The sequence below is a fragment of the Oncorhynchus kisutch genome, linkage group LG13 (genome assembly GCF_002021735.2).
Source record: "Oncorhynchus kisutch isolate 150728-3 linkage group LG13, Okis_V2, whole genome shotgun sequence".
NCBI classification, from domain to species: Eukaryota; Metazoa; Chordata; class Actinopteri; order Salmoniformes; family Salmonidae; genus Oncorhynchus; species Oncorhynchus kisutch.
This window is the reverse complement of record NC_034186.2, coordinates 18,019,562-18,046,864: the sequence shown is the minus strand read 5'-3', so window position 1 is coordinate 18,046,864 and position 27,303 is coordinate 18,019,562. Positions and strand designations below refer to the sequence as shown.

The 27,303-nt window shown below is 42.9% G+C and overlaps 1 protein-coding gene across 1 annotated transcript in view; it reads left to right on the top strand.

Moving 5' to 3' along the window:
• Positions 1-10,200, top strand: part of adcy1a (adenylate cyclase 1a) — a 306,215-nt gene extending 296,015 nt beyond the window's left edge. The window contains exons 11-20 of the mRNA XM_031785710.1: positions 1,512-1,596; positions 2,540-2,629; positions 2,806-3,089; positions 3,287-3,413; positions 3,760-3,876; positions 5,407-5,553; positions 7,202-7,300; positions 8,017-8,131; positions 8,871-8,995; positions 9,137-10,200. Coding sequence (XP_031641570.1) covers positions 1,512-1,596; positions 2,540-2,629; positions 2,806-3,089; positions 3,287-3,413; positions 3,760-3,876; positions 5,407-5,553; positions 7,202-7,300; positions 8,017-8,131; positions 8,871-8,995; positions 9,137-9,484 — 1,537 coding nt within the window. The 3' untranslated portion in view covers positions 9,485-10,200. The remainder of the gene's footprint in view (positions 1-1,511; positions 1,597-2,539; positions 2,630-2,805; positions 3,090-3,286; positions 3,414-3,759; positions 3,877-5,406; positions 5,554-7,201; positions 7,301-8,016; positions 8,132-8,870; positions 8,996-9,136) is intronic.
• The last annotated feature ends 17,103 nt before the right edge of the window (positions 10,201-27,303 follow it).

The following is a 27,303-nucleotide window of genomic DNA, read 5'->3' as shown; positions in this document are numbered from 1 at the left end:
TGAAGGGAAGGAGACAGGTTATAGAAACGTTTTTAAGCCTTGAGACAGTTGAGACATGGATTGTGTATGTGTGCCATTCAGAGGGTGAATGGGCAAGACAACAGATTGAAGTTCATTTGAACGGAGTATGGTAATATGTGCCATGCGCACCAGTTTGTGTCAAGAACTGCAACGCTGCTGGGTTTGTCACGCTCAACCGTTTCCCATGTGTATCAACAATGGTCCACCACCAAAGGACATCCAGCCAACTTGACACAACTGTAAGATGTAAGATCTTTTTGTGTTATTTAATGTTTTTTTTCTTCATTTAGAAAATACATTTATTATAGAATAGAAGGTATTCTATTAGTTTTTTTTGTTGTTCTACCAGTTATCAACACATTATTACAATGGTGGAATTCCATTAGTTATTCTGTGACTTCAGCTAATATGCTTATTTTTTTTGGCGTGGTATCGTTTTGGTAATGAATATAGTTTTGGTGTCAAGTATGGTGATACTAAACCTGGTATTGGTATCGAAGTCAACATGTTGATATCGTGACAACACTAGTAGGCTCACGGCTTGCTAGAACTCCGGCTCTGAGGGTTCAGTCCCAGTGGCACGTTGGGCTTTTAACCCTATCAAAACCTTAACCAATCAAAACCCTATCTCAACTTAACCAATCAGAATGAATTACTCAATTTAACTGTTAAAACTCAACGTTTATCCCCCTCCCTGGACAAACGTTGAACACTGAAGCCAGAACTTGATATCTTGTTGCACACACACATAAACATAAACACATACACACATGAACACACACACACAAAGAGACATCTCGAAAGAAACAAGACATTAGAGAAGTTGATAAGTCACTACGTACTTATCTCTCTCTCTCTATATCTATCTCTCTCTCTCTCCCTCTCTATATATATATATCTCTCTCTCTTTATCTATCTCTCTATATATCTATCTCTCTCTCCCTCTCTATATCTCTCTCTCTCTCTTTATCTCTCTCTCTCTCTATATCTATCTCTCTCTCCCTCTCTATATCTCTCTCTCTCTATCTCTCTCTCTCTATATATATATATATATATATCTATCTCTCTCTATATATATCTGTCTCTCCCTCTCTCTTTCTCTCTCTCTCTTGCTTTTTCTCTCTCTCTCTCTCTCTATATATATATATCTATCTCTCTCTCCCTCTCTATATCTCTCTCTCTCGCTCTCTCTATCTCTCTCTCTCTCTATATATATATATCTATCAATCCCTCTCTCCCTCTCTCTCTCTCTCTCTCTCTCCCTCTCTCTCTCTCTCTCTCTCTCCCTCTATCTCTCTCTCTCGCTCTCTCTCTCTCTCGCTCTATATATCTATCTCTCTCTCTCTCTCTCTCTCTCTCCCTCTCTATCTCTCTCTCTCTCTCTCTCTCTCTCCCTCTCCCTCTCTCTCTCTCTCTCTCTCTCTCTCTCTCTCTCTCTCTCTCTCTCTCTCTCTCTCTCTCTCTCTCTCTTGCTCTCTCTATCTCTCTAGGGGACTGTTGGTGCTGCTGTTGCTGGTGATGTGTTTGTGCTTCCATGTGGTCTGTGTGATGTATCTTTACATCACAAGTGTTCAGGTAGGGAAGTCTGCCTACCTAGTGCTAGTCTACCTATTAGGGAACCCTTTAGTTGACACCCGTGGTCATAACCATGTCATAATATGTCAGAACAGCTGACATAACGTGTCATACATAACCTGTTATAATATGGTCATAGTACTGTAATGACGTATATATTTAGACCATTATTTCATGGCTGGTTATGACATCTTTATAAGAGTGTCAAAACCCACAAAACCTACCACATAAGGAAAAACATTCCATTACACCATATCAATGGTATGTTTGTTATATATAAAAAATGAAATTGACCATGTTAAATTATCATTGTAATTGAGCACACACTAATGTCAGACATGCACCTACCCCTGTGCTCTGTTGCTGATGACTGGGATGAATGCAGGAGCAGGACAAGACACCCTCTTTGTGACTGATATATGATGACTGATATAAAGACATGTACGTGATAGGCCTATCTGGCTTATATGATTATGATGGTCATAAAAGCTATTTTTTTTGTAGGTGTCATAACCAGCCATAAAATAACGCAATATATGTCACAACGGGTGTAAACATATTGGTCATATTATGACAAGTTATGTCAGCTGTTATGACATATTATGACATGGTTATGACTGTGTCATAACGTGTTATGATGCTGGGTGTCAAGTAAAGTGTTACCAACAAAACACAGGGTCATACCTATAGGCCCTGCTTTAAAGTAGTGCACTAAATAGGGAATAGTCTCCCTCTCCTCCTCTATAGTAGTGTGGTGTCTGTGGAGTGGACTTACTGCCCGTCCCCCTCCAGTAATTTTACTCCTCTTACAGAGAGAGACTCGTTCTCTTTTCAGACTCTGTTCTCTTTTCCGCTCGCCAGTAATGACAAGATGCATAAATCTATCATTGAGATAAACTGGTACTTCAACTCTTCGTTCTCCATCTCCCTCTCCTCGGTTTAGTGTTTTCCAGGGTGTCTCACCATTCAGATCCGAACAGCGCTCTGTGTGTTTCTAGTCCTGTTGACCTACTCTGTCACCCAAGCATGTGTGGTAAGTGTGTGTGTTTAGAAGTCATCATGTACGTTTGAAATCTGGCCACTCTAAGGCATGCTTTAAAACGCAGGTTAGCTCCACTATTAGAGCTCCTTTCCCCTCATAATCTCTCCCTCTCTTTTTAACCCGTCTCCTTCCCCTTTTACCCCTCACCCTTTTCCTACCTCCTCCAGGTGAGCTGTTTACCCTGGGTCTGGATTATGGGAGGTAACTCTAGTAGCAGCTCCGTGGAGACTGTTTCCATGGACACGCCGAGCGAGCCAGGGCCAATGAACAGTACGGTAGCGGAGGGCGTGTGTCCGAACGTTTCCTACGCTCTCCTCTCCTGCGTGGCCGGAACTCTCACCGTCATCCCTTACCTCCGCGTCTCCTCGCTACCTAAGATACTCCTGCTCTTCCTTCTCTCGGTCCTTTACACCGTTGCCATGGAGACCAGCGGGTACCGCATCGCCGTGGGGTAAGGCGGCGGGGGCTCGGGTGAGGGGGTGAGAGGAGTGTGGTTCGATATGGGCAGGGTATGCTTTATCGGTAAGTTTGGTAAGCGTGTGTTTTAATGCAGTGTGTGTGTGTGTGTGTGTGTGTGTGTGTGTGTGTGTGTGTGTGTGTGTGTGTGTGTGTGTGTGTGTGTGTGTGTGTGTGTGTGTGTGTGTGTAGGGGAGGTTTGCTCCACCCTCGGCGGTATGATCCAGTGCTGGGTCTCCTGTTGTTTACTGTAGCTCTGGCTCTACACTGTAGACAACTGGACCTCAAACTACGCCTAGACTACCTGTGGGCCACTCAGGTGAGTGTTTGTGTGTGTATTTGCGTATATGTGTGTCTGTGAGTCATTAGTGTTTGTGAGTCATTACCCCCCTCTAGTGATGAGGGAAAGCTATTACAGCTGAAATAGACTACTTTGTGAGCTCCAAGTGAAAACCAAGCCCCTTTTTGGATATCGCTACAAACTAAAGGACTATCACTCTTTCATTATGTCTGTATCTAGGTGTGTTGGTTATTTGTTGGCTGAAACCCAAATGGCACCCTATCCCTATGTAGTGCACTACTTTTGACCATAGCCATATAAGGAATATGTTGCCATACTATACTAATACATGTAACATGTTTTTGTTTCCATGTATTTTGTGCAGGCAGAGGAGGAGAGAGGCGACATGGAGAAGGTGAAGTTGGACAACAAGAGGATCCTGTTCAATCTCCTACCTGCACACGTTGCGCAGCACTTCCTCATGTCCAACCCCCGCAACATGGTGAGTCTCACCCCCGTCCCCCTCTCTCCCTGTCCCCCCATCACCCTGTCTCCCTGCATCTCGTCCCCCTATTCCCCCGTTCCCCCGCACCTCATTCCCCTGTTCCCCCTACGCCTCGTCCCACTGTTCCACCTGCCCCACCTGTGCCTTGTCCCCCAGTTCCCCCTGTGCTTTGTCCCCCTGTCCCTGCCATTCCCTGCTAGGTCATCTCCCGTTTGGGTAGTGGTGCATTTGAGTAGCTGGCTGGTGTGATCATGTCATTTTGAGGTCATGTTTGGGTTGAAGTGTGATCTGACCGCATCATGACGTGGTCATGTTTTGATGTTGCCTGAGAGCTTTTGAACAGTAAATGTTAAGAATTGCCTCTTTTACCTCCAAGGTTGTATGGTCATTGTGGTTTGGTTGCGGTTTGGTTGAACTTTGGTTGTGGTTTGGTTGTGGTTGTGGTTGATATTTGTTTGAGATTTGATTTTGGTTTGGTTGTGGTTGATGTTTGTTTGTGGTTTGGTTGCGGTTTGGTTGGGGTTTGGATAAGGTGTGATGTGACAGGTTCTCTGTCGTTGTGTCTGCTGATTGATCAATATCTGTTCTAATGATGTCTGTTCCACTCCCAGGACCCTCCCACTCCCCCCTCTCAGGAAGAGGAAGTGATTAAATCAAACATCCTGTAGACTTCCCAACCAGGACACGTATATTCCCGTCACTTACTTTTTTGTAAACAGTGGAACCAGGAAGTGACCCTGGGACAGTTGTTACAGGGGTGGTAGAACAGGTTCTAGAGCAAGGGAGAGAGAGGATAGTTTTTACATAGGGTTAACAGTACAGGTCCTGCAGTGGCCTGTCATATTGGTACAGTGTGTTGATGGCCATAGGGATACCGGGAACAGCGGTCACCCTTAAACCCTGGAATGTTGTAGAATGGTTACATCTCTCGATCCAATGTATCCCTATGTCAATCAATGCACTGTACCAATATGCCAGGGCGCTGTAGGACCTGTTCTGCCACCCCTGTAACAACTGTCCCAGGACCAGTGTAATAGCCCTATCTAGCTCTGGTTGCCTGTCTACCTCTATTCTAGGACATGTACTGTTAACCCTCTGTAACAACTGTCTCAGGACCTGCTCATATCTGTGTATTAGCCGTATCTGACTTTTCAGTTCCTCGTATCTGTTCTATGACATGTACTGTTAACCGTCTATAACTGTCTGAAGACCTGTTAATACCTGTGCAACAGCCCTATGTAAGTCTTGATTCGTGTCTACCTATCTGCCTCCCTGTTTTAGAACCTGTACTGTTATAACCATGTAACAACTGTCCCAGGACCTGTGTATATAACGAGCCTATCTGATCTAGGATTGGTACTGTTAACTCTTCAATAACTGTTCTTTCAGGGTGATGAACCATCTAACGTCAAGTTGTAAAATCCTGAAATGTTCCTGTAACCCTTTGTAAAAACTGTTTCAGGACCTGTTAATACCTTTGTAATAGTCCTATCTAACTGCTAGGTTCCCTGTCTGAATCTGTGTTAGGACCTGTACTACCAGTCGTATAGTCAGGTAGGAGTGCTGTTTGCCTCCATCGCTAATTTCAATGACTTCTACATTGAGCTGGACGGCAACAACATGGGAGTGGAGTGTCTCAGGCTGCTCAACGAGATCATCGCAGACTTTGACGAGGTGAGGCATCCCAAATGGCACCCTATTCCATATATAGTGCACTGCTTTTGTCCAGAGCCCAACATTTATTTATTTTATTTGCAAAAAAATATATAATTGAAAAACGAACAGTGCAGATACTTCTGCCAACAGAGACCAAATGGCACCCGATTTCCTATATAGTGCACTACTTTTGACCAGGGCCCTATGGCACCTTATTTATTTTATAGTCCTATGGACCCTGGTCAAAAGCAGTGCATAGGGAATAGGGTGCCAATTGGAATGTGGACCAACATCTCCTCTATTTTCATGTTCTACTGTTCCATGTGTACTGACAGTGTTGACATTAGTTCCATGTGTACTGACAGTGTTGACATTAGTTCCATGTGTACTGACAGTGTTGACATTAGTTCCATGTGTACTGACAGTGTTGACATTAGTTCCATGTGTACTGACAGTGTTGACATTAGTTCCATGTGTACTGACAGTGTTGACATTAGTTCCATGTGTACTGACAGTGTTGACATTAGTTCCATGTGTACTGACAGTGTTGACATTAGTTCCATGTGTACTGACAGTGTTGACATTAGTTCCATGTGTACTGACAGTGTTGACATTAGTTCCATGTGTACTGACAGTGTTGACATTAGTTCCATGTGTACTGACAGTGTTGACATTAGTCCCATGTGTACTGACAGTGTTGACATTAGTTCCATGTGTACTGACAGTGTTGACATTAGTTCCATGTGTACTGACAGTGTTGACATTAGTTCCATGTGTACTGACAGTGTTGACATTAGTTCCATGTGTACTGACAGTGTTGACATTAGTCCCATGTGTACTGACAGTGTTGACATTAGTTCCATGTGTACTGACAGTGTTGACATTAGTTCCATGTGTACTGACAGTATTGACATTAGTTCCATGTTTACTGACAGTGTTGACATTAGTTCCATGTGTACTGACAGTGTTGACATTAGTTCCATGTGTACTGACAGTGTTGACATTAGTTCCATGTGTACTGACAGTGTTGACATTAGTTCCATGTGTACTGACAGTGTTGACATTAGTTCCATGTGTATTGACAGTGTTGACATTAGTTCCATGTGTACTGACAGTGTTGACATTAGTTCCATGTGTACTGACAGTGTTGACATTAGTTCCATGTGTACTGACAGTGTTGACATTAGTTCCATGTGTACTGACAGTGTTGACATTAGTTCCATGTGTACTGACAGTGTTGACATTAGCTGGTCAGATATTATAGTGGTGGTGTGATCATACAGTTTATTCATTGCTCTCTTCAGGTAGAGGAAGATATTCTTGTGGGGAGGAGGTTGGTTTGGCTGAAAGTTGATTACAGGGTTGGGGTTTGAATGGAAGGCAGTCAATTCAGGAAGTAAACTTTCCAAAAGTTCCAATTCCATACTTGAAAACATTTGATCTATTTTTAACGACTTCTTAATGATCTGAAAAAGAGAAGCTATGTATGTCTGACGTTTGTCCATTTGTGTTTTTCTTTTAAAAATCAAATCGCTTCCTGAATTGACTGACTTCAATTGGAATGAACCCAACCCTGGCTTGTTATTTCTAATGCTTACTGGTCACGTCTCTCTCATAACTCTCTGTATACCTATATATAATTACCTCTCTCTCTCTCTGCCTGTAGCTGATGGACAAAGAGTGCTATAAGGACATTGAGAAGATCAAAACTATCGGCAGCACATACATGGCTGCAGTAGGCCTGGTACCTACCACTGGCTCCAAGGTACACTTAACTTTTATATCATACAGTGTGTGTGTGTGTGTGTGTGTGTGTGTGTGTGTGTGTGTGTGTGTGTGTGTGTGTGTGTGTGTGTGTGTGTGTGTGTGTGTGTGTGTGTGTGTGTGTGTGTGTGTGTGTGTGTGTGTGTGTGTGTGTGTGTGTGTGTGACCTCAATACAAACCGCTTCTGGAGACCCAAATCCAAGGGTCCTCAGAAACTGATTTCTTTGCATGAGGTGAAGTTTCCACCTTCCAAATTCTATATGAGAGAGAGAGACACCGAGAGAGTGAGAGACATTGAGAGAGAGATATCGAGAGAGACATCGAGAGAGAGAGAGATCGAGAGAGAGACAGAGAGATAGATAGAGACAGAGAGAGAAAGACAGATGGAGAGAGAGACATTTAGAGACGAAGAGAGAGAGAGAGACAGACAGACAGACAGACAGACAGACAGAGAGAGAGAGAGAGAGAGAGAGAGAGAGAGAATTAAACGTTACTGTAGTGTAAGTATGTCTGCTCTTTATAAAGCACTCTTCTGGCATTACATTAAATCCTCGAAGGTGGACAAACAAAGCAGTCATTTTGAGACTTAAATCCAAACTTTATGCAAACGTCACAGTCTGTGAGCCGGCAATATTCTAAATCCTTATGGTATGAGCTGCATTAGATAACTTCCTTCATAGCTTTTTTTCCATTTTTCCATTTTCTTGTGATTTCAAGGCTAAGAAGTCCACCTCCTCACACTTATGCACAGTGGCAGATTTTGCTGTTGAGATGTATGATGTACTGGATGCCATCAACTACCAGTCGTATAACGACTTTGTCTTGAGAGTGGGTGAGTGAAAACACACACACACGAACACAAATGCATGCATGTGCACATACACACAGACGAACAGGCACACAAACACACACACACACACAAATAAACACACACAGACAGACACACACAGATCCACACAGATTGTTGTGAGAGTCAATGCGTAAAGCTGTGACCTTTGACAGTCCGTCAGCACCATCAAGAGCCTTGTGACAGGAAGCGTGTCACAGGGAGACCTGAGGGGTTGACACTAGTTACCACAGCCACAGTCTTGATCGTAAAAATTAATATACATATATACTTTCATATATACATTAATATATATAAATATAATATATATAAATATATTTAATATATATAAATTTGCTTTTTTGTCTTAATTTAAGGTTAGGGTTAGGTATAAGGTTAGCAGTGTGGTTAAGGTTAGGGTTACGGTTAGGGTTAGGTTTCAAATCCGATTTTAAGAAAATAAATTGTGGAAATAGGCAGGGTTTAACCGTGACCATGACTTTGGCAACTAGTAATGTCCGACCTTTGTTTCAATTGTATTTGGTATCTTGTTTGGAACCTGAACCTGCTAGTTAGTCACTGTAGTGCCTGATGTACACACTTCCATACTGTCAGCAGACTCTATGTGTGTGTGTGTGTGTGTGTGTGTGTGTGTGTGTGTGTGTGTGTGTGTGTGTGTGTGTGTGTGTGTGTGTGTGTGTGTGTGTGTGTGTGTGTGTGTGTGTGTGTGTGTGTGTGTGTGTAGGTATTAATGTGGGTCCAGTAGTAGCAGGAGTGATTGGAGCACGGAGGCCTCAGTATGATATCTGGGGGAACACAGTCAACGTGGCCAGCAGGATGGACACCACCGGACTACCTGGCAAGATACAGGTACAGCACCCCAAACACACACAAATGTACAGACACACGCACACACAATCACGCACACATAACGCACGCAGATGCACACACACACTATGCAGGTGATCATTCAGCTGTCGTTTGTTATCATGTGTCCTACATTACCCCCAGGTGACAGAAGATGTGCAGCGCATCATTAAGGGTCAATATGACTTTGTGTGCCGTGGCAAGGTCAGCGTCAAGGGCAAAGGACAGATGCTTACCTACTTCCTGGAGGGGCGGATCCCCGGCAGAGGGTCACAGCACCAGCCCAGGAACCTGGATCGCTCCCGGACAAGTCTTTTCAACCGTTCAGCCATTAGCAACATCTGCACCAAACTGAGCCCCGCCCCCACCATGACCGTCTATTCCACGATGCGAAACCCCACCCCCGGCACAGCCACTGCAGCAACCACTTCCACAAACAGCACCATCCTCTACCTGCCCTCTGTGGCTGTTCCCACGGCGATGGAGGTGTGAGTGAGTGGCTGACATGAAGACTGTCTCCATAGTGACCAAGGAATCTCCCTTGACGGATAGAGAGTGGAGATCAAGAGAGAGATAGAGTAGAGCTGTTAGAAAGTCACTGAAAGTGAAATAGGGATGAGAGAGAGAGAGGAAGAAGGAGCGGGTTCCACTTTACTGGACTGTCACTACAGAATGTGGTTCCACTTTACTGGACTGTCACTAGAGAATGTGGTTCCACCTTACTGGACTGTCACTAGAGAATGTGGTTCCACCTTACTGGACTGTCACTAGAGAATGTGGTTCCACCTTACTGGACTGTCACTAGAGAATGTGGTTCCACCTTACTGGACTGTCACTAGAGAATGTGGTTCCATTTTACTGGACTGTCACTAGAGAATGTGGTTCCACGTTGCAGACGGACAGAGAAATCATCCAGGACCCAGTCCTTTCTCTCTCTGTGAGGAAATGGAACTTAAGGATTTTGGTCACTGGTCAGCCGGGCTAGTAGACCACAATTTCTACTAGCCAAAGGTCCTAAATCTGTACCATGCATACTTCACTCGCATGACATTGCTTTCGTTTTACTTTACCTAAAGATTCCTTCACATTATGTAACCATTCCCTGGTCTTACCTTACCTAACCTTTCCTTCACCTTACCTTACCTAACCTTTCCTTCACCTTACCTTACCTAACCATTCCTTCACCTTACCTTACCTAACCATTCCTTTACCTTACCTTACCTTACCTTACCTTACCTAACCTTTCCTTCACCTTATCTAACCTACCATTTCTTTACCTTACCTTACCTAACCATTCCTTTACCTTACCTTACCTAACCATTCCTTCACCTTATCTAACCTACCATTTCTTTACCTTACCTTACCCTACCTAACCATTCCTTACCTTACCTTACCTTAACCTAACCTAACCATTCCTTTACCTTACCTTACCTTACCTTACCTTACCATTCCTTCACCTTATCTAACCTAATAATATCTTTGTTTACATTACCTTACCTAACCATTGCTTTACCTTACCTTATCTTACTTTAACCTAACCTAACCATTCCTTTACCTTACCTTACCATTCCTTCACCTTATCTAACCTAATAATTTCTTTACCTTACCTTACCTTAACCTAACCTAACCATTAATTTACCTTACCTTACCTTACCTAAACATTCCTTCACCTTACCTTACATAACCATTCCATAATTTTACCTTACCTTACCTAACCATTCCTTCATCTTACCTTACCTTACCTTACCTTACCATTCCTGTACCTTACCTTACCTAACCATTCCTTTGCCTTACCTTATCTTACCTAACCTTTCCTTTACCTTACCTTATCTAACCATTCCTTTTCCTTACCTTACCTAACCTAACCATTCCTTCATCTTACCTTACCTTACCTAACCATTCCTTCATCTTACCTTACCTTACCTAACCATTCCTTCATCTTACCTTACCTTACCTTACCATTCCTTTACCTTACCTTACCTAACGATTCCTTTGCCTTACCTTATCTTACCTAACCATTCCTTTACCTTACCTTACCTAACCATTCCTTTGCCTTACCTTATCTTACCTAACCATTCCTTGAACTTACCTTACCTTACCTAACAATTCCTTTATCTTACCTAACCTAACCATTCCTTCATCTTACCTTACCTTTCCTAACCATTCCTTCATCTTACCTTACTTTACCTAACCATTCCTTTACCTTACCTTACCTAACCATTCCTTTACCTTACCTTACCTAACCATTCCTTCACCTTACCTTACCTAACCATTCCTTTTCCTTACCTAACCATTCCTTCACCTTACCTTACCTTACCTTATCTTACCTAACCGTTCCCTTCCCTTCCCTTCCCTTCCCTTCCCTTCCCTTCCCTTCCCTTCCCTTCCCTTCCCTTCCCTTCCCTTCCCTTCCCTTCCCTTCCCTTCCCTTCCCTTCCCTTCCCTTCCCTTCCCTTACCTTACCTTACCTTACCTTACCTTACCTTACCTAACCATTCCTTCACCTTACCTTATCTTACCTAACCATTCCTTCACCTTACCTTACCTAACCATTCCTTTGCCTTACCTAACCATTCATTCACCTTACCTTACCTTACCTTACCTTAACTTACCTTATCTTATCTTACCTAACCCTTCCCTTCCCTTCCCTTCCCTTCCCTTCCCTTCCCTTCCCTTCCCTTCCCTTCCCTTCCCTTCCCTTCCCTTCCCTTCCCTTCCCTTCCCTTTCCTTTCCTTCCCTTCCCTTCCCTTCCCTTACCTTACCTTACCTTACCTTACCTTACCTTACCATTCCTTCACCTCGCCTTAGGTTGACCCCTTCTATCCCTCTGATTAGGGTTACAAAATTCCGTTAACTTTCCCAAAAGTTTTCAGAAATCCAGGTTGGAAGATACTTGGAATTAGGAATGGATCAACTGTAAATCCAGGTTGGAAGATACTTGGAATTAGGAATGGATCAACTGTAAATCCAGGTTGGAAGATACTTGGAATTAGGAATGGATCAACTGTAAATCCAGGTTGGAAGATACTTGGAATTAGGAATGGATCAACTGTAAATCCAGGTTGGAAGATACTTGGAATTAGGAATGGATCAACTGTAAATCCAGGTTGGAAGATACTTGGAATTAGGAACAGATCAACTGTAAATCCAGGTTGGAAGATACTTGGAATTAGGAATGGATCAACTGTAAATCCAGGTTGGAAGATACTTGGAATTAGGAACAGATCAACTGTAAATCCAGGTTGGAAGATACTTGGAATTAGGAACAGATCAACTGTAAATCCAGGTTGGGAGATACTTGGAATTAGGAATGGATCGACTGTAAATCCAGGTTGGAAGATACTTGGAATTAGGAACAGATCAACTGTAAATCCAGGTTGGAAGATACTTGGAATTAGGAATGGATCAACTGTAAATCCAGGTTGGAAGATACTTGGAATTAGGAACAGATCAACTGTAAATCCAGGTTGGAAGATACTTGGAATTAGGAATGGATCAACTGTAAATCCAGGTTGGCAGATACTTGGAATTAGGAATGGATCAACTGTAAATCCAGGTTGGAAGATACTTGGAATTAGGAATGGATCAACTGTAAATCCAGGTTGGAAGATACTTGGAATTAGGAACAGATCAACTGTAAATCCAGGTTGGAAGATACTTGGAATTAGGAATGGATCAACTGTAAATCCAGGTTGGAAGATACTTGGAATTAGGAACAGATCAACTGTAAATCCAGGTTGGAAGATACTTGGAATTAGGAACAGATCAACTGTAAATCCAGGTTGGAAGATACTTGGAATTAGGAATGGATCAACTGTAAATCCAGGTTGGTAGATACTTGGAATTAGGAACAGATCAACTGTAAATCCAGGTTGGAAGATACTTGGAATTAGGAACAGATCAACTGTAAATCCAGGTTGGAAGATATTTGGAATTAGGAATGGAACAACTGTAAATCCAGGTTGGAAGATACTTGGAATTAGGAATGGAACAACTGTAAATCCAGGTTGGAAGATACTTGGAATTAGGAATGGAACAACTGTAAATCCAGGTTGGAAGATACTTGGAATTAGGAACAGATCAACTGTAAATCCAGGTTGGAAGATACTTGGAATTAGGAATGGAACAACTGTAAATCCAGGTTGGAAGATACTTGGAATTAGGAACGGATAAACTGTAATCCAGGAATCTTACAACCAGGATTTCTGGAAACCTGGGATTGTTGGGAAAGTTACCAGAATTTTGCAACCCTACTTATGCATCTTATATCATAGCTGTAGCCTTACCGACGGACCACTCTACAGGTAGAGTTTAGTGAAAGTGTTATAATTGTATCATCTTTCAAATAGATCAATGTAGATTTCATCCAAGCATTTAGATTTCCTCCCTTTTCCATATAAATGTAATTCTGCCAAAAATGTCTGTCACAGACTGGACCATATTACATTTTCTGGACCATATTCCTCCAATACAAACTGCCAGACCACATTGTCTATTGCAAAGTGTTTTAGTCTTTATTACAGCTTTTTAAATGTACAAAACTTTGAATTTAAGAATGACAGCTATTATCTTAGAGATGGGGCCTTGTATCAGTTCAGGGTTGGTCACCCGTAGTGCTGTTGTTGGATGCATGATGACACCTTCCGCTACATTGGAGTCCAGTTTGCTGTGTGTTTATATTAAAGTGGATAAATGATGCTTCTAACTTCCAGAATCTTCCTTCCGTCATTCCAGTAAATGTGTAGCAATAAAACAGTGTGTGTTCTTCTGAAACGGAATCTCCCCTGCCCTATCCTGCTTGCAGTAGCAGTGTTGCCGACTGTTTTTCAGTGAGAATCACTATTGGCTCCTTGATTTGTTGCTAGAAGTCCTTAGATTACGCTTTGCCGTGAGGTCAGCTGGCTCAGTAGCTCAGCTCTGATTGAATAATGCTGTTAGAGCATCCTGATTGGATAGCTGTTTATTGTAAGAGCATCCCGATTGGATAGATGTTTATTATAAGAGAATCCTGATTGGATAGATGTTCATTCATTGTAAGAGCATCCTGATTGGATAGCTGTTTATTGTAAGAGCATCCTGATTGGATATATGTTTATTCATTGTAAGAGAATCCTGATTGGATAGCTGTTTATTGTAAGAGCATCCCGATTGGATCGTGCTGTTAATGAGCATCCTGATTGGATAGTGCTCTTATAAGAGCATCCCAATTGGATAGTGCTCTTTAAGAACATCCTGATTGGATAGTGCTGTTAACTTGTAAGAGCATCCTGATTGGATAGTGCTGTTAACTTGTAAGAGCATCCTGATTGGATAGTGCTGTTAACTTGTAAGAGCATCCTGATTGGATAGTGCTGTTAACTTGTAAGAGCATCCTGATTGGATAGTGCTGTTAACTTGTAAGAGCATCCTGATTGGATAGTGCTGTTAACTTGTAAGAGCATCCTGATTGGATAGTGCTGTTAACTTGTAAGAGCATCCTGATTGGATAATGCTGTTAACTTGTAAGAGCATCCTGATTGGATAGTGCTGTTAACTTGTAAGAGCATGCGTTGCCGTGACAAAAAAAGTATGTATTTCTGTGAAAAAAAGACGAGCATGTTACAGAGAGTTATTTTTGTGTTGAGTGTGGTGAATTTACAATTCTTTGGTGGTTTAAAATTGTGTTTTTGCCTGCTTGTTTACTGAGTGATATTTTCAATGGCAAAAAGACCATGTTCAACTTCTATTTTTATCAAAACTTTATTGAGACCTGTGGTTTTGAAGCAGGAAGGGGAGTACAATTCTCTCACTGAAGAGCAACCATCATCCTTCGTATTCTCTCCCCTTTTCATGCAGAGTCAAATTATTTCTATCATGGCACTGTATGTCTCTTACAGGCCACCGTAGCCAGTTACTCTGAAGGCCTCTCCTCTCGGGCCTGCTATATGCATCTCGTCTGTATGAGGTAAAGACACAACGAAACAAACAGACAAACAGACCAACAGACCAACATACACAACAGTCCTCTTGCATGTGAAAACTAAGCCAAGGAAAGCAGTGGTCTTGAATATTTGCTGCTTTTCAACCTGTGACTTTCTTTGGGGTGTTGTGCTGTGGTGTGGTCGTACGATCTTCAATTTGATGTTTGCGGTAGTTGAGCAAATGTCTGAAATCGACTTCTGTTTGTAAGCCATGTTGGACCTAACTGAGACATTACAGGATGGTAGGAGGCCGGGGGGGGGGGTACTCTGTGACCCTCTGTGGTCATAATGATATGGATTAGGTGATGTATCAATGTGCCAACATATTGTCGTAAACATATCATACATATCGTCTGCATCCCAAATGGTACTCTATTCCGTATATAGTGCACTACTTTTGACCAAAAGTAGTGCACCATATATGGAATAGGGTGGCATTTGGGAAGCTCCCATCCAGTGTACATCAGTAGCACACAGACCGGTGGCTATGGGGTTTCATTGACTGTGTTTTTACTGTTTTCATTTGTCGTTTCATTTAAAGTGATCTTAGTGCTTTTGTAACTCAAGATGAACTTTATTGGAATGCTGTAGCACGATCAACAATCCCCGTGTTTTATTAACATGGAAGTGATTCTGCATATCATATCAACCAGAAAGTCTCAAACTCTTCATACTTCTGTGTCAGATTCAGGTCACATTCAATCTTTCTACATTTCATCATATCAGTCTCTGAGAGAAAAAAAGATTTTTATATACCTCTGCTTTGGACAACCAGTAACATTGAGGGAGAAGGGTTCTATATTCTATATTTCCTGTGAACTAGATATCGATATTTTCATATATGATACGGGTTGAAATATTGTGATATGTTTAGGTATTGCTCACTGTATGTTGTATTTAGAGAGACATGACATACTAACCTGAATGATGGTGAAATATTTCCAATGTCCAATATTCCTTTTGTTAACAAAAAAGTATTGGTTGATATGTTATATGTGAATGTACATTTCTTATGGAGAAACTATTTTATACTATAAGTGTTTGCACTGCTATGTTATTGACGTATTATTAAATAATAATCAACGTATGCTCTTGTGTCTATCTCCTCAACCCTTTGTGTTCTTCCAGTGTGTGTGTGTGTGTGTGTGTGTGTGTGTGTGTGTGTGTGTGTGTGTGTGTGTGTGTGTGTGTGTGTGTGTGTGTGTGGCAACCAGAGTAGTTGCTTATGCAGAGGTAACTAAACTAATAATGCATAAAATGACAACCCGGCAGAAGAGAGAACTGGGGGATGTAAGGAGTGGGGGGGCAACAACACAACATGGGGTCAGGCTGTTGGTCATAGTGCGGCCTCTCTCTGTCTCTCTCTGTGTTGTGGTTGGTTGTGTCGTAACAGTGTACGGACGTCATGTGGGGTAGCAACTGACAACATAACAGGAATCTTGTCCAGAGAAGAGAGGAATTCTGTTGACACTCAGACGTCACTGATCCCCAGAATATGTATTCCTCTCAAGGGGAGAATGGCCAAAAGATCTGGGGATGGGGATAAAGAAAACACACAGACACACTCTCTTGCTCTCGCGTTCTGTTGGACTCCTTCATGCTCTCTTGTGCTCTCTCGCTCTCTCTTTCTCTGTCTCTCTCTCTTATATGCACACACACACATACAGTACACACACTCAGGAGGTTGAAAAGGTTTGGCATGGGCCCCCAAATCCTGAAAGGTTCTACAGCTGTACTATTGAGAGCATATTGACTGGCTGCATCACTGCTTGATGACCTTATCATCAGAAATCTGCTAATTCTGTTCAAGTCCCACTGTTGAATGGCAATACGAACAACACACAAACGCACACGCGCACACGCACACTCTCACACACACACACACACACACACACACACACACACACACACACACACACACACACACACACACACACACACACACACACACACACACACACACACACACACACACACACACACACACACACACACACACACACACACACACAATGCCTTTCTCTCTTTCCATCTTTCACACAGACATGCAGTACACTCTCGCTCTTTCTCTCCCTCTTTCTCACCGACACACACTTCCCATATATGGGGCAGCGCCAGCAGCTTGCGTAGTTAGGAGTGGTGCCAACAAGGTGTTCCAGTAGTAGTGACGGTGGTGGAAACTCAGCCTGGCATACACACACCAGAGGGTTCCGCTCTCATTGGGAAAAAAGGAAAAGGATCGTGTGTGTGTGTGTGTGTGTGTGTGTGTGTTATGTGAGCAAAGAGCTGAAGGAATGGTTCATGTCCTGCCACAGGAAGATGTTTCCAAACATTCAGCACAGATTGGGAACGTTGCACTTGCTCTGTGTGTGTGTGTGTGTGTGTGTGTGTGTGTGTGTGTGTGTGTGTGTGTGTGTGTGTGTGTGTGTGTGTGTGTGTGTGTGTGTGTGTGTGTGTGTGTGTGTGTGTGTGTGTGTGTGTGTGAGAGTGTGCGTGTGCGCGTGTGCGTGTGTGTGTTGTTCGTATTGCCATTCAACAGTGGGACTTGAACAGAATTAGCAGATTTCTGATGATAAGGTCATTTTAGCTGCATTATCCCCACTTCACCCCTGCTTTGTCTGGGGGTTGCACATACCTGAGTGACTTGGCAGCTGGTTGTCATAGCTACTTGACCTGACATGATATCAGGGCTTTGTTTAATAAACAAAATTATTAGCCCACTCCATTGGCTACAGAGGTAGAAAACATCAGGACTGGTTCGATGAGAACATCCCAGCCTACTGGACAATATGCACAAAGTGCACAGAGCTACTCTCTGCACCAGAACACTTCACAAGTACATCACTGAGGTTTGGGACCAGGAGATTGTCCCCCAACTGTGGCGGGATGCAAACATTGTCACCATCTATAAGAACACGGGTGACAAGTCCATCTGTGGCAACAGCCAGGGGATATCCCTTTGGCTGTTGCTGGCAAGGTCCTGGCCAAGGTGATGCTACACAGGCTGGTGAACAACATCAAAGAGGAACTGCTACCAGAGTCACAATGTGGCTTCAGGTAGAACAGGAGAATGATCAACATGATATTCACAGCACGGTTGACATGGCAATTCCAAGAGAAGTGCAGTGAACAACATCAGGACCTTCTTCATGGCCTTTGTCGACCTCTTCAAGGCCTTCAACACTGTGAGCAGGGAACTACTATGGGGCATTCTACTCGCATTTGGCTGTCCGGCCAATCTTTCAACATCCTTTCCAGGATGGAATGATGGCTCGGGTGGCCATAGGAGGGCAGGAGCCCTTTGGAGTAACCATCAATGTAAGGCTGGCACCCGTACTCTTTAAAATCTTCCTACTATGTGTCAACCATCTTCTCCACAAGGCACTTGAGGCCACAGCAGGGTTACGGTGGACTTCAGGCTGGATGGAAACCTATTCAACATCAGAAGGCTCCAAGCAACTACCAAGGCTTTGACGGTGTGGTTTCTTGAGCTGCAGTATGCTGATGTCTGTGCTTGTGGCCCACACTCTGGAAGACCTTCAGTCTGTCCCTGTAGAGGCTGCTAAGGTCTATCAACACCACCAAGACAGAGGTGGTCTGCCAATGGAGATCCAGCCTTCCACCCACCATGCCTGTCTTCACCATTGAACACAAATCGCTGGAAATATTCCCATCCTTCAAATACCTTGGCAGCATCCTCTTGGAGGACTGCAGCATCAACCTCGAAATTCCAAATGGGATCAAACAAGCATCAGCTGTATTCGGGAATCTCAGACGCAGGGTCTTCCAAAACAGGGATCTCGACCTCCACACCAAAGTCGCCATCTATCAAACCTTCTGGATCACCACACTTCATTACAGCTGTGAAGCCTGGGCCACAACAAGCAGCTTGAGCAATTCCACATAAGATGCCTGCCGTGCATCCTTGGAATCACCTGGTGCAACCATGTGCTCCATACAGAAATACTTGCTAAGATCAACTGAAAAAGTATGGAGGCCATGGTCACCAAACACCAACTGTGCTCGCATAGGCATGTCATTAGAATGTCTCAGGAGTGCCTGCCGCGGAAGATCCTGTATGGCCAGCTACATCTTCGCTGGCAGTCTGCAGGGGGGCTGATGAAGCGCTACAAGGACCAGCTAAAAACATTGCTGAACAAGTACAACATCAAACCCACAGACATAGAGGTTGCTGCTGCCACCTGTTCTCTCTGGCGGAAGCTCTGCCAGAGCGGTGTACAAAGGTGGGAGGAGAAGAGGAGCACAAAGAGACAGCAAAAACATGCCTGCCCCTGCCAACACAGACTGCATATGCCCCACCTGCAATAAAGTTTGTGGATCTTGGATTGGACTCTACAGTCATCAAAGAATTCACCGTTAACTCAAAAGTGGAAGTGATCATCGGATACGATGGACTACCATAAGCATGTTATGTGAGCGAAGAGCTGAGGGGAAGGTTCAAGTCCTGCCGCAGGAAGAGGCTGCTTCCAAACATCCAGCGCAGATTGGAAATGTTGCACTTGCTCTCTGTGTGTATATGTATGTGTGTACATGCAAGTGTGTGTGTGCATGTGTGTGTATGATTTGTGTATACTGAAAATCCTTTTGTATGATAGTGTGCGGTCCCTGTATGCTCCCTGTGTGCGTGTGTGTGCGCTTCCAAACATCCAGTACAGATTGGGAATGTCGCACTTGCACTGTGTGTGTGTGTGTGTGTTTGTGTGTGTGTGTGTGTGTGTGTGCGTGTGTGCGTGCGTGTGTGTGTGTGTGTGTGTGCGTGCGTGCATGTGTGTGTGTGTGTGTGTGTGCAGTTGTAGAGCCCCGCCTGTTTAGCAAAAATGTGTTTTTGTTTTTGTTGCCTGTTTTGCACGTGATTTTGGCATTAATACGTGTCACATATCAGTTTGCAAACAATGTAAAAAAAATAATAATGATAAAGCCGCATAAAACATGGTCTCTTTTTTGCTTTCTTGAGTGAGGCAGCTCTAAAATGCAGCTGTTTCAGCCTGGCTCAGGGCTTTCTGTGGTGGTGGCGGCAGCCAGCAGAAAATACGGAGCGTAGGGTTGGTAATGTTCTCTAGTTTCATCCTGATTGGCTCAGTGCTCTATTCTCATGGGGAACCTACATCAACACAAAATCTACAGGGAGAGCTTGAAAATTCAAGTCCCTTGGCTGCTGCCATAGAGTTACATTAGAAGTGTCCATCCATGAAGGCTCAAGGTCATTGGCCACAGATAAAATGATGTCAAATAACATATCTACTGTAGCTTTGATTGGACTGATCATGTCAACAAGCTAGCAGTCATCATCATGAATCAAGTCGACAATCTACTGGCAAATCCTTTTCAATCCTTGTCATATGAAAATAAATTATGAAGAGACATTATAGATAGAATGTATCGGTGCTCATCGGCCATTGGACATAAACATTACACAACAAGTTGGAAATATCAAATTCAACAATGAGTGGTTTGGAAGGAATCAGTGGCTAACTGCAAGCGTTGCAAAGAAATCACTGGCCTGCTATTCAGTGGAGTGGGTGTGTGGTCTGGGTTTAAGGGTCTCTTTTCCAAGCTTAAAGGATAAACATTCAACATTGGCCATGCTGTCAATCCAGCATGACTTCTGCCACATTCAAAACAACTTAAAACTTAGAACTGGAAAATTTGCGACTTCAGTGAGTTCAAGATAACAGGGAACTCAGAAGAAAATGAGCTCCGACTGGGGAAATAAGATTTGAACGGTTATCCAACTCGGAATTCTAAGTTGGGAACTTGGGCCTCTTTCTAGAGCTTCGACCTGAAGATCACTGACATCATGATTCAACATTGTTTCTTTCAGAGTTCCCAGTTGTCTTGAAAACACCTGAAATTTCAGAGAATTTCAGACTTTGATGACAAGGTTTGATGACAAAATTCAAGCCACCTTCCTGTTCAAGTGAGCACAGCACAACAAGGTGAGTCCAAAAATGTATTGTATGCTGCTGCATAAATTATGTAATATGCCAGAAAGATATGTATACTGTAGTTAAGAAAGTAATACTAAGTGGATGATGTGTAGTAAGCTGTTAGCTGTTGGTGGTGCAAATGTAGCCTGTAGCCTGTTTTAGAGAGATGTCAACATCGAATTTTGTAAGAGCATTCATTATCTGCTTATATGCCCCCTAGATTTGTCCTATGGTTCTGACTTGGTGTACAGGGAGAACACTGTAAGAATGGCCCATGTTCTGAATTCTGGCACTGTACATTTCAAAAGTGCTGAACAAACGGTTATATTGACAACATCCGTCTAGCTTGTTCATTAATGTCTTTATCAAAATTACAGATGGACTCTTATCCACTCGTCGTCCCCTTATGACATAGTTTGTACATCTCAATTGTTAGTAGAAACCACATTTGTTTAAGCAAGTCAGCCATATCAGCTTTTTTTTTAAAGGCAGTAAATGAGGCAGAAAAACGGAATTGTTTCACTGCCAGACAATGCCATATAGCCAGGTATAGCGATGTTAAGGATTCACTCCATAGTGCTGAAAAGAAAGCTCTGCTGTTGGGACAGTTTTATGTAGGCACTAACAGTTTGTGGGCACCATTTGTCACCGTTATGGTGCAATTCATGTATTGCTTAGTGTTGTGTTGTGTAGTGGCTTTGCTGGCTAGCAAGTCTTACCCACCAATATTTACATGTTAAAATTGCCACTGTGTGTGTGTGTGTGTGTGTGCGTGTGTGTGTGTGCTGTTTTGTATTGCCATTCAACAGTGGAAATTTAACAGAATCAGCTCATTTCTGATGATCATGACAAGGTCATTTTACCAAGCTACATTATCCCACTTCACCCCTTCTTTTTCTCTGAGAGTCAATAAAGAATAAGGACATAGGAGTTCCCCCTTGACCAGGGTCCCTGATCCATTAAAATAATACATAACATTCCAATAAAACGCACGCACACACACACACACACACACACACACACACACACACACACACACACACACACACACACACACACACACACACACACACACACACACACACACAATGCCTTTCTCTCTTTCCATCTTTCACAGACATGCAGTACACTCTCGCTCTTTCTCTCCCTCTTTCTCACCGACACACACTTCCTGTATATGGGACAGCGCCAGCAGCTTGCGTAGTTAGGAGTGGTGCCAACAAGGTGTTCCAGTAGTAGTGACGGTGGTGGAAACTCAGCCTGGCATACACACACCAGAGGGTTCCGCTCTCATTGGGAAAAAAGGAAAAGGATCCACAAAACAAGCATGGGTCTTATCGTCAGCATTTGTGTAAGAGGAGAGAGGTGTGGATGTTTCAAGTCCTGTGAGTGTGTGTTTGTGTGTGTGTGTGTGTTGTTTGTATTGCCATTCAACTGTGGGAATTGAACAGAATTAGCAGATTTCTGATGATAAGGTCCTTTTACCCAGCTGCATTATCCCTACTTCACCCCTGCTTTGTCTGGGGGTTGCACATACCTGAGTGACATGGCAGATGGTTGTCATAGCTACATGACCTGACATGATATCAGGGCTTTGTTTTTCAAAGTAGTCAATGAATGTGACCCAAATGTCCCCCTATTCCCTATTTAGTGCACCTCCCTGGTCAAAAGTAGTGCACTACATAGGAAATAGGGTGCAATTGACACAGGCAAAAAGTCAAAAAGAATCAAAATAGACGAGTTCCCCGTTGACCAGGGTATGAACTATGTGATGGGGTCCCTGATCCATACAAATAATAAATAACATTCCATTAACATGCACACACACACGCACAAACAGACACAAACACAGACGCACACAGATTTCTCAATCACTGTATAGTATTAACACAACAAAACATGTTTGAAGTCAAATATTAGCTCCTGTCTGATGCCAGAAAAAAAATTCTAACGATAATTTGACCTATGCACTAACAAGGATTTTCAGCATCAGCAGCTTGACTACTGCTAGAGACCTGTAGCTTTATTGATCTACTGTAACTCAGCAACAGATGTAACCACATTGGATGGGTTGATTTAGGATTCTAACCTTCTCTCAAACAACCTAATACATACTCTTAGAGTAGGTCATGTAAATGTGTTTTTTTCAAGAAAGACACCATCCCATTCCACACATTGAAACATTATGGGGAGGTTTTCCCAGACACAGATTAAGTCTAGTCCTGGACTAATAAGCAAGATGAATGGAAAATCTCCAGCTAAAGTTGTTTCTAGTCCAGGACTACCGCTCCTTAACCCTACATTTGACCTAGCCTAATACATAAGCCTACTCAGATGGGGAATGGACAAGGTAGTTGGCAGCTTTTGAACATATTTTGAAGCTATTCATGTTTTATGTTCCTCTTCTAAACAATGGAGTAACATAACCTTATATTTTGAGTTATGATAGGGTAAGACAGTTGTGCTATGCTCTTGAGATATATATTATAGTATTTAAAGGGTCATTCTTTTATTGCTTCAGCATTAGTGACGTTGGGCACTAATGTTGGGCGATTAGGCCTGGCTCTCAGTCAGCATTCCAATTAATCCCAAAGGTGTTCGATGGGGTTAGGGTCAGGGCTCTCTGCAGGCCAGTCAAGTTCTTCCACACCGATCTCGACAAACCACTTCTGTATAGATGTTTGTGTCCAGCTAACAACATTAGACATTGAACATACAGTGCCTTCAAGAAGTATTCATACCACTTGACTTATTCCACATTTGGTTGTGTTATACTGTATCCTGAATTCAAAATTGATTACATGTTTTTTTTTTATCTCATCCATCTACACACAATACCTCATCATGACAAAGTAAAAACATGTTTTAAGAAATGTTTGCAAATGTATTAAAAATGAAATCAGAAATATCTCCATTTCAATAAGTAACCTTTGGCAGCGATTACAGCTGTGAGTCTTTTTGGAGCTTTGCACACCTGGATTCTTGTAACGTGTACGCTGGGAGTCGGGAAGCAAGTTCAGGGAATGAATCATTTAATAATAAATGAATGAAACATAATACAAAACAAGAAACAGGAACAACGCACAGACATGAAACAGAAACAATAACGCCTGGGGAAGGAACCAATGGGAGTGACATATATAGGGAAGGAACCAATGGGAGTGACATATACAGGGAAGGAACCAATGGGAGTGACAGAAATAGGGAAGGAACCAATGGGAGTGACAGAAATAGGGAAGGAACCAATGGGAGTGACATATATAGGGAAGGAACCAATGGGAGTGACATATACAGGGAAGGAACCAATGGGAGTGACAGAAATAGGGAAGGAACCAATGGGAGTGACATATATAGGGAAGGAACCAATGGGAGTGACATATATAGGGAAGGAACCAATGGGAGTGACATATATAGGGAAGGAACCAATGGGAGTGACAGAAATAGGGAAGGAACCAATGGGAGTGACATATATAGGGAAGGAACCAATGGGAGTGACATATATAGGGAAGGAACCAATGGGAGTGACAGAAATAGGGAAGGAACCAATGGGAGCGACAGAAATAGGGAAGGAACCAATGGGAGTGACAGAAATAGGGAAGGAACCAATGGGAGTGACAGAAATATGGCAGGTAATCAAGGAGGTGATGGAGCCCAGGTGACTGTCTTGAGGCGCTGCTGCGCGTGACGTTGGTGACAGGTGTGTGCAATAATCAGCAGCCTAGTGACCAACAGGCCAGAGAGGGAGCACACGTGACAATTGTAGTATTTTCACATGATTATTTTTAACATTCTTCAAACTCTGGCAAGTTGGTTGTTGATCATTGTTAGACAGCCATTTTCAAGTCTTGCAATAGATTTTCAAGCTGATTTAAGTTCAAACTGTAACAATACCAGTCAGGAACATTGAATGTTGTCTTGGTCTATTGTCCTGCTGAAAGTGAATTTGTCTCCCAATGTCTGTCGGAAAGCAGACTGAACCAGGTTTTCCTTTAGGATTTTGCCTGTGCTTAGCTCTATTATGTTTGGTTTAATCCTACAAATAACTCCCTAGTACTTGCAGATGACAAGCATACCCATATCATGATACAGCCACCACCTTGGTTGAAAATCTGAAGAGCGGTTGTGTTGGATTTGCCCCAAACATAACACTTTGCATTCAGGACATAACATTTTCCAAATTTTTTGCAGTTTTATTTTAGTGCCTTACTGCAAACAGGATGCATGTTTTGACACATTTTTATTCTGTACAGGCTTCCTTCTTTTCACTCTGTCATTTAAGTTAGTATTGTGGAGTAACTACAATTTTGTTGAGCCATCCTAAGTTTTCTTATATTGCATGTCTCCTAGCCATTAAACTGTGACTGTTTTAAAGTCACCATTGGCCTCATGGTGAAATCAATGAGCGGTTTCCTTCCTTTCCGGCAACTGAGTTAGGAAGGTCTATCCAAAGTGTAATTAATAACTTCACCATGCTCAAAGGGATATTCAATAGGTGCCCGTCTTTGTGAGGCATTGGAAAACCTCCCTGGTCTTTGTGGTTGAAGCTTTGTTTTAAATTCATGGCTCAAATGGGGGACCTTACAGATAATTGTATGCGTGGGGGACATAGATTAGGTAGTCATTCAAAAATAATGTTAAACACTATTATTGCACACGGACTGAGTCCATGCAACTCATGATGTGACTTGGTAGCCTTTATCCAGCAGTAAAACGACCTAGTGACCTCATGGGTGGAATGTTATTAATATTTGTAATAATTTCATAATTAATAAAGATACAAATAAAAATAAACTGACAATCCAGTGTTTCTATGTCAAACAATTTTGCTATATTTGAGTCTTCTGTGATGTATATGAAGTATAATATTGGTATGCAAACTCAAAATGGAATACATATATCTGACATGGTACAAGTGTCTTCCTTTTTGTAACCCAGTAACCATGTGTGTGAGGTGTAAACTTTTGTTTCAAAGTAGATTTGTTTAAGACTACCAAGAAACACTGTCGTAAAAGGTTAAACACATTTTTGTACTTATTTTGCCATAACGAAGGGGTTGAATGCTTACTGACGCAAGACATTTCAGCTTTTCATTTTGTATTCACTTTTAAGCATTTCTAAAAGCAGAATTCCACTTTGACATTATGGAGTGTTGTGTGTAAATTCAAGGTGTAACACGACAAAATGTGGAAAAAGTCAAGGGGTGTGAATACTTTCTGAAGACACTGTAGGTCTAGATCAGGCATCTTGCAATTGGTTCACAAACTATCTAACGGACAGGACACAATCAATCAAATGTATTTATGAAGCCCTTTTTACATTTGCCGATGTCACAAAATGTTATACAGAAACCCAGCTCAAAACCACAAACAGCAAGCAATGCAGATGTAGAAGCACGGTGGCTAGGAAAAACTCCCTAGAAAGGCAGGAACCTAGGAAGAAACTTAGAGAGGAACCAGGCTCTGAGGGGTGGCCAGTCCTCTTTTGGCTGAGATTATATCAGTACATGGTCAAGATGGTCAAACGTTCATAGACAACCAGCAGGGTCAAATAATAATAATCACGGTGGTTGTAGAGGGTGCAACAGGTCAGCACCTCAGGAGTAAATGTTAGTTGGATTTTCATAGCCGATCATTCAGAGTTAGAGACAGCAAGTGCGGTAGAGAGAGAGTCGAAAACAGCAGGCCCGGGACTAGGTAGCACGTCCAGTGAACAGGTCAGGGTTCCATAACCACAGGCAGAACAGTTGAAACTGGAGCAGCGGCACAACTAGGTGGACTGGGGACAGCAAGGAGTCTTCAGGCCAGGGTTTTCCTGAGGCATGGCCCTAGGGCTCAGGTTCTCAGAGAGGAGAGAAAGAGAGAGAGAGAGAAAGAGATAGAGAGAGAATTAGAGGGAGCACACTTAAATTCACACAGGACACCGGATAAGACAGGAGTAACACTCCAAATATAATAGACTGATCCTTGCCCCCCGACACATAAACTATTGCAGCATTATCACTGGAGGCTGAGACTTGAGGGGTCGGGAGACACTGTGGCCCTGTCCAATGACAGTTTGGACAGGGCCAAACAGGCAACAACCCCACCCACTTTTCCAAAGCACAGCCCCCACACCACTATAGGGATATCTTCAAACTACCAACTTAATACCCTGAGACAAGGCCGAGTATGGCCCACGAAGATCTCCCCCACGGCATGAACCCGAGGTGGGGCGCCAACCCGGACAGGAAGATCACATCAATGACTCAACCCACTCAAGTGACGCACTCCTCCTAGGGATGGCATGCAAGAGCACCAGTAAGCCAGTGACTCAGCCTCCGAAATAGGGTTAGAGGGAGAGAAACTCAGTGGAGAGAGGGGAACCGGCCAGGCAGAGACAGCAAGGGCAGTTTGTCTCGCCAGT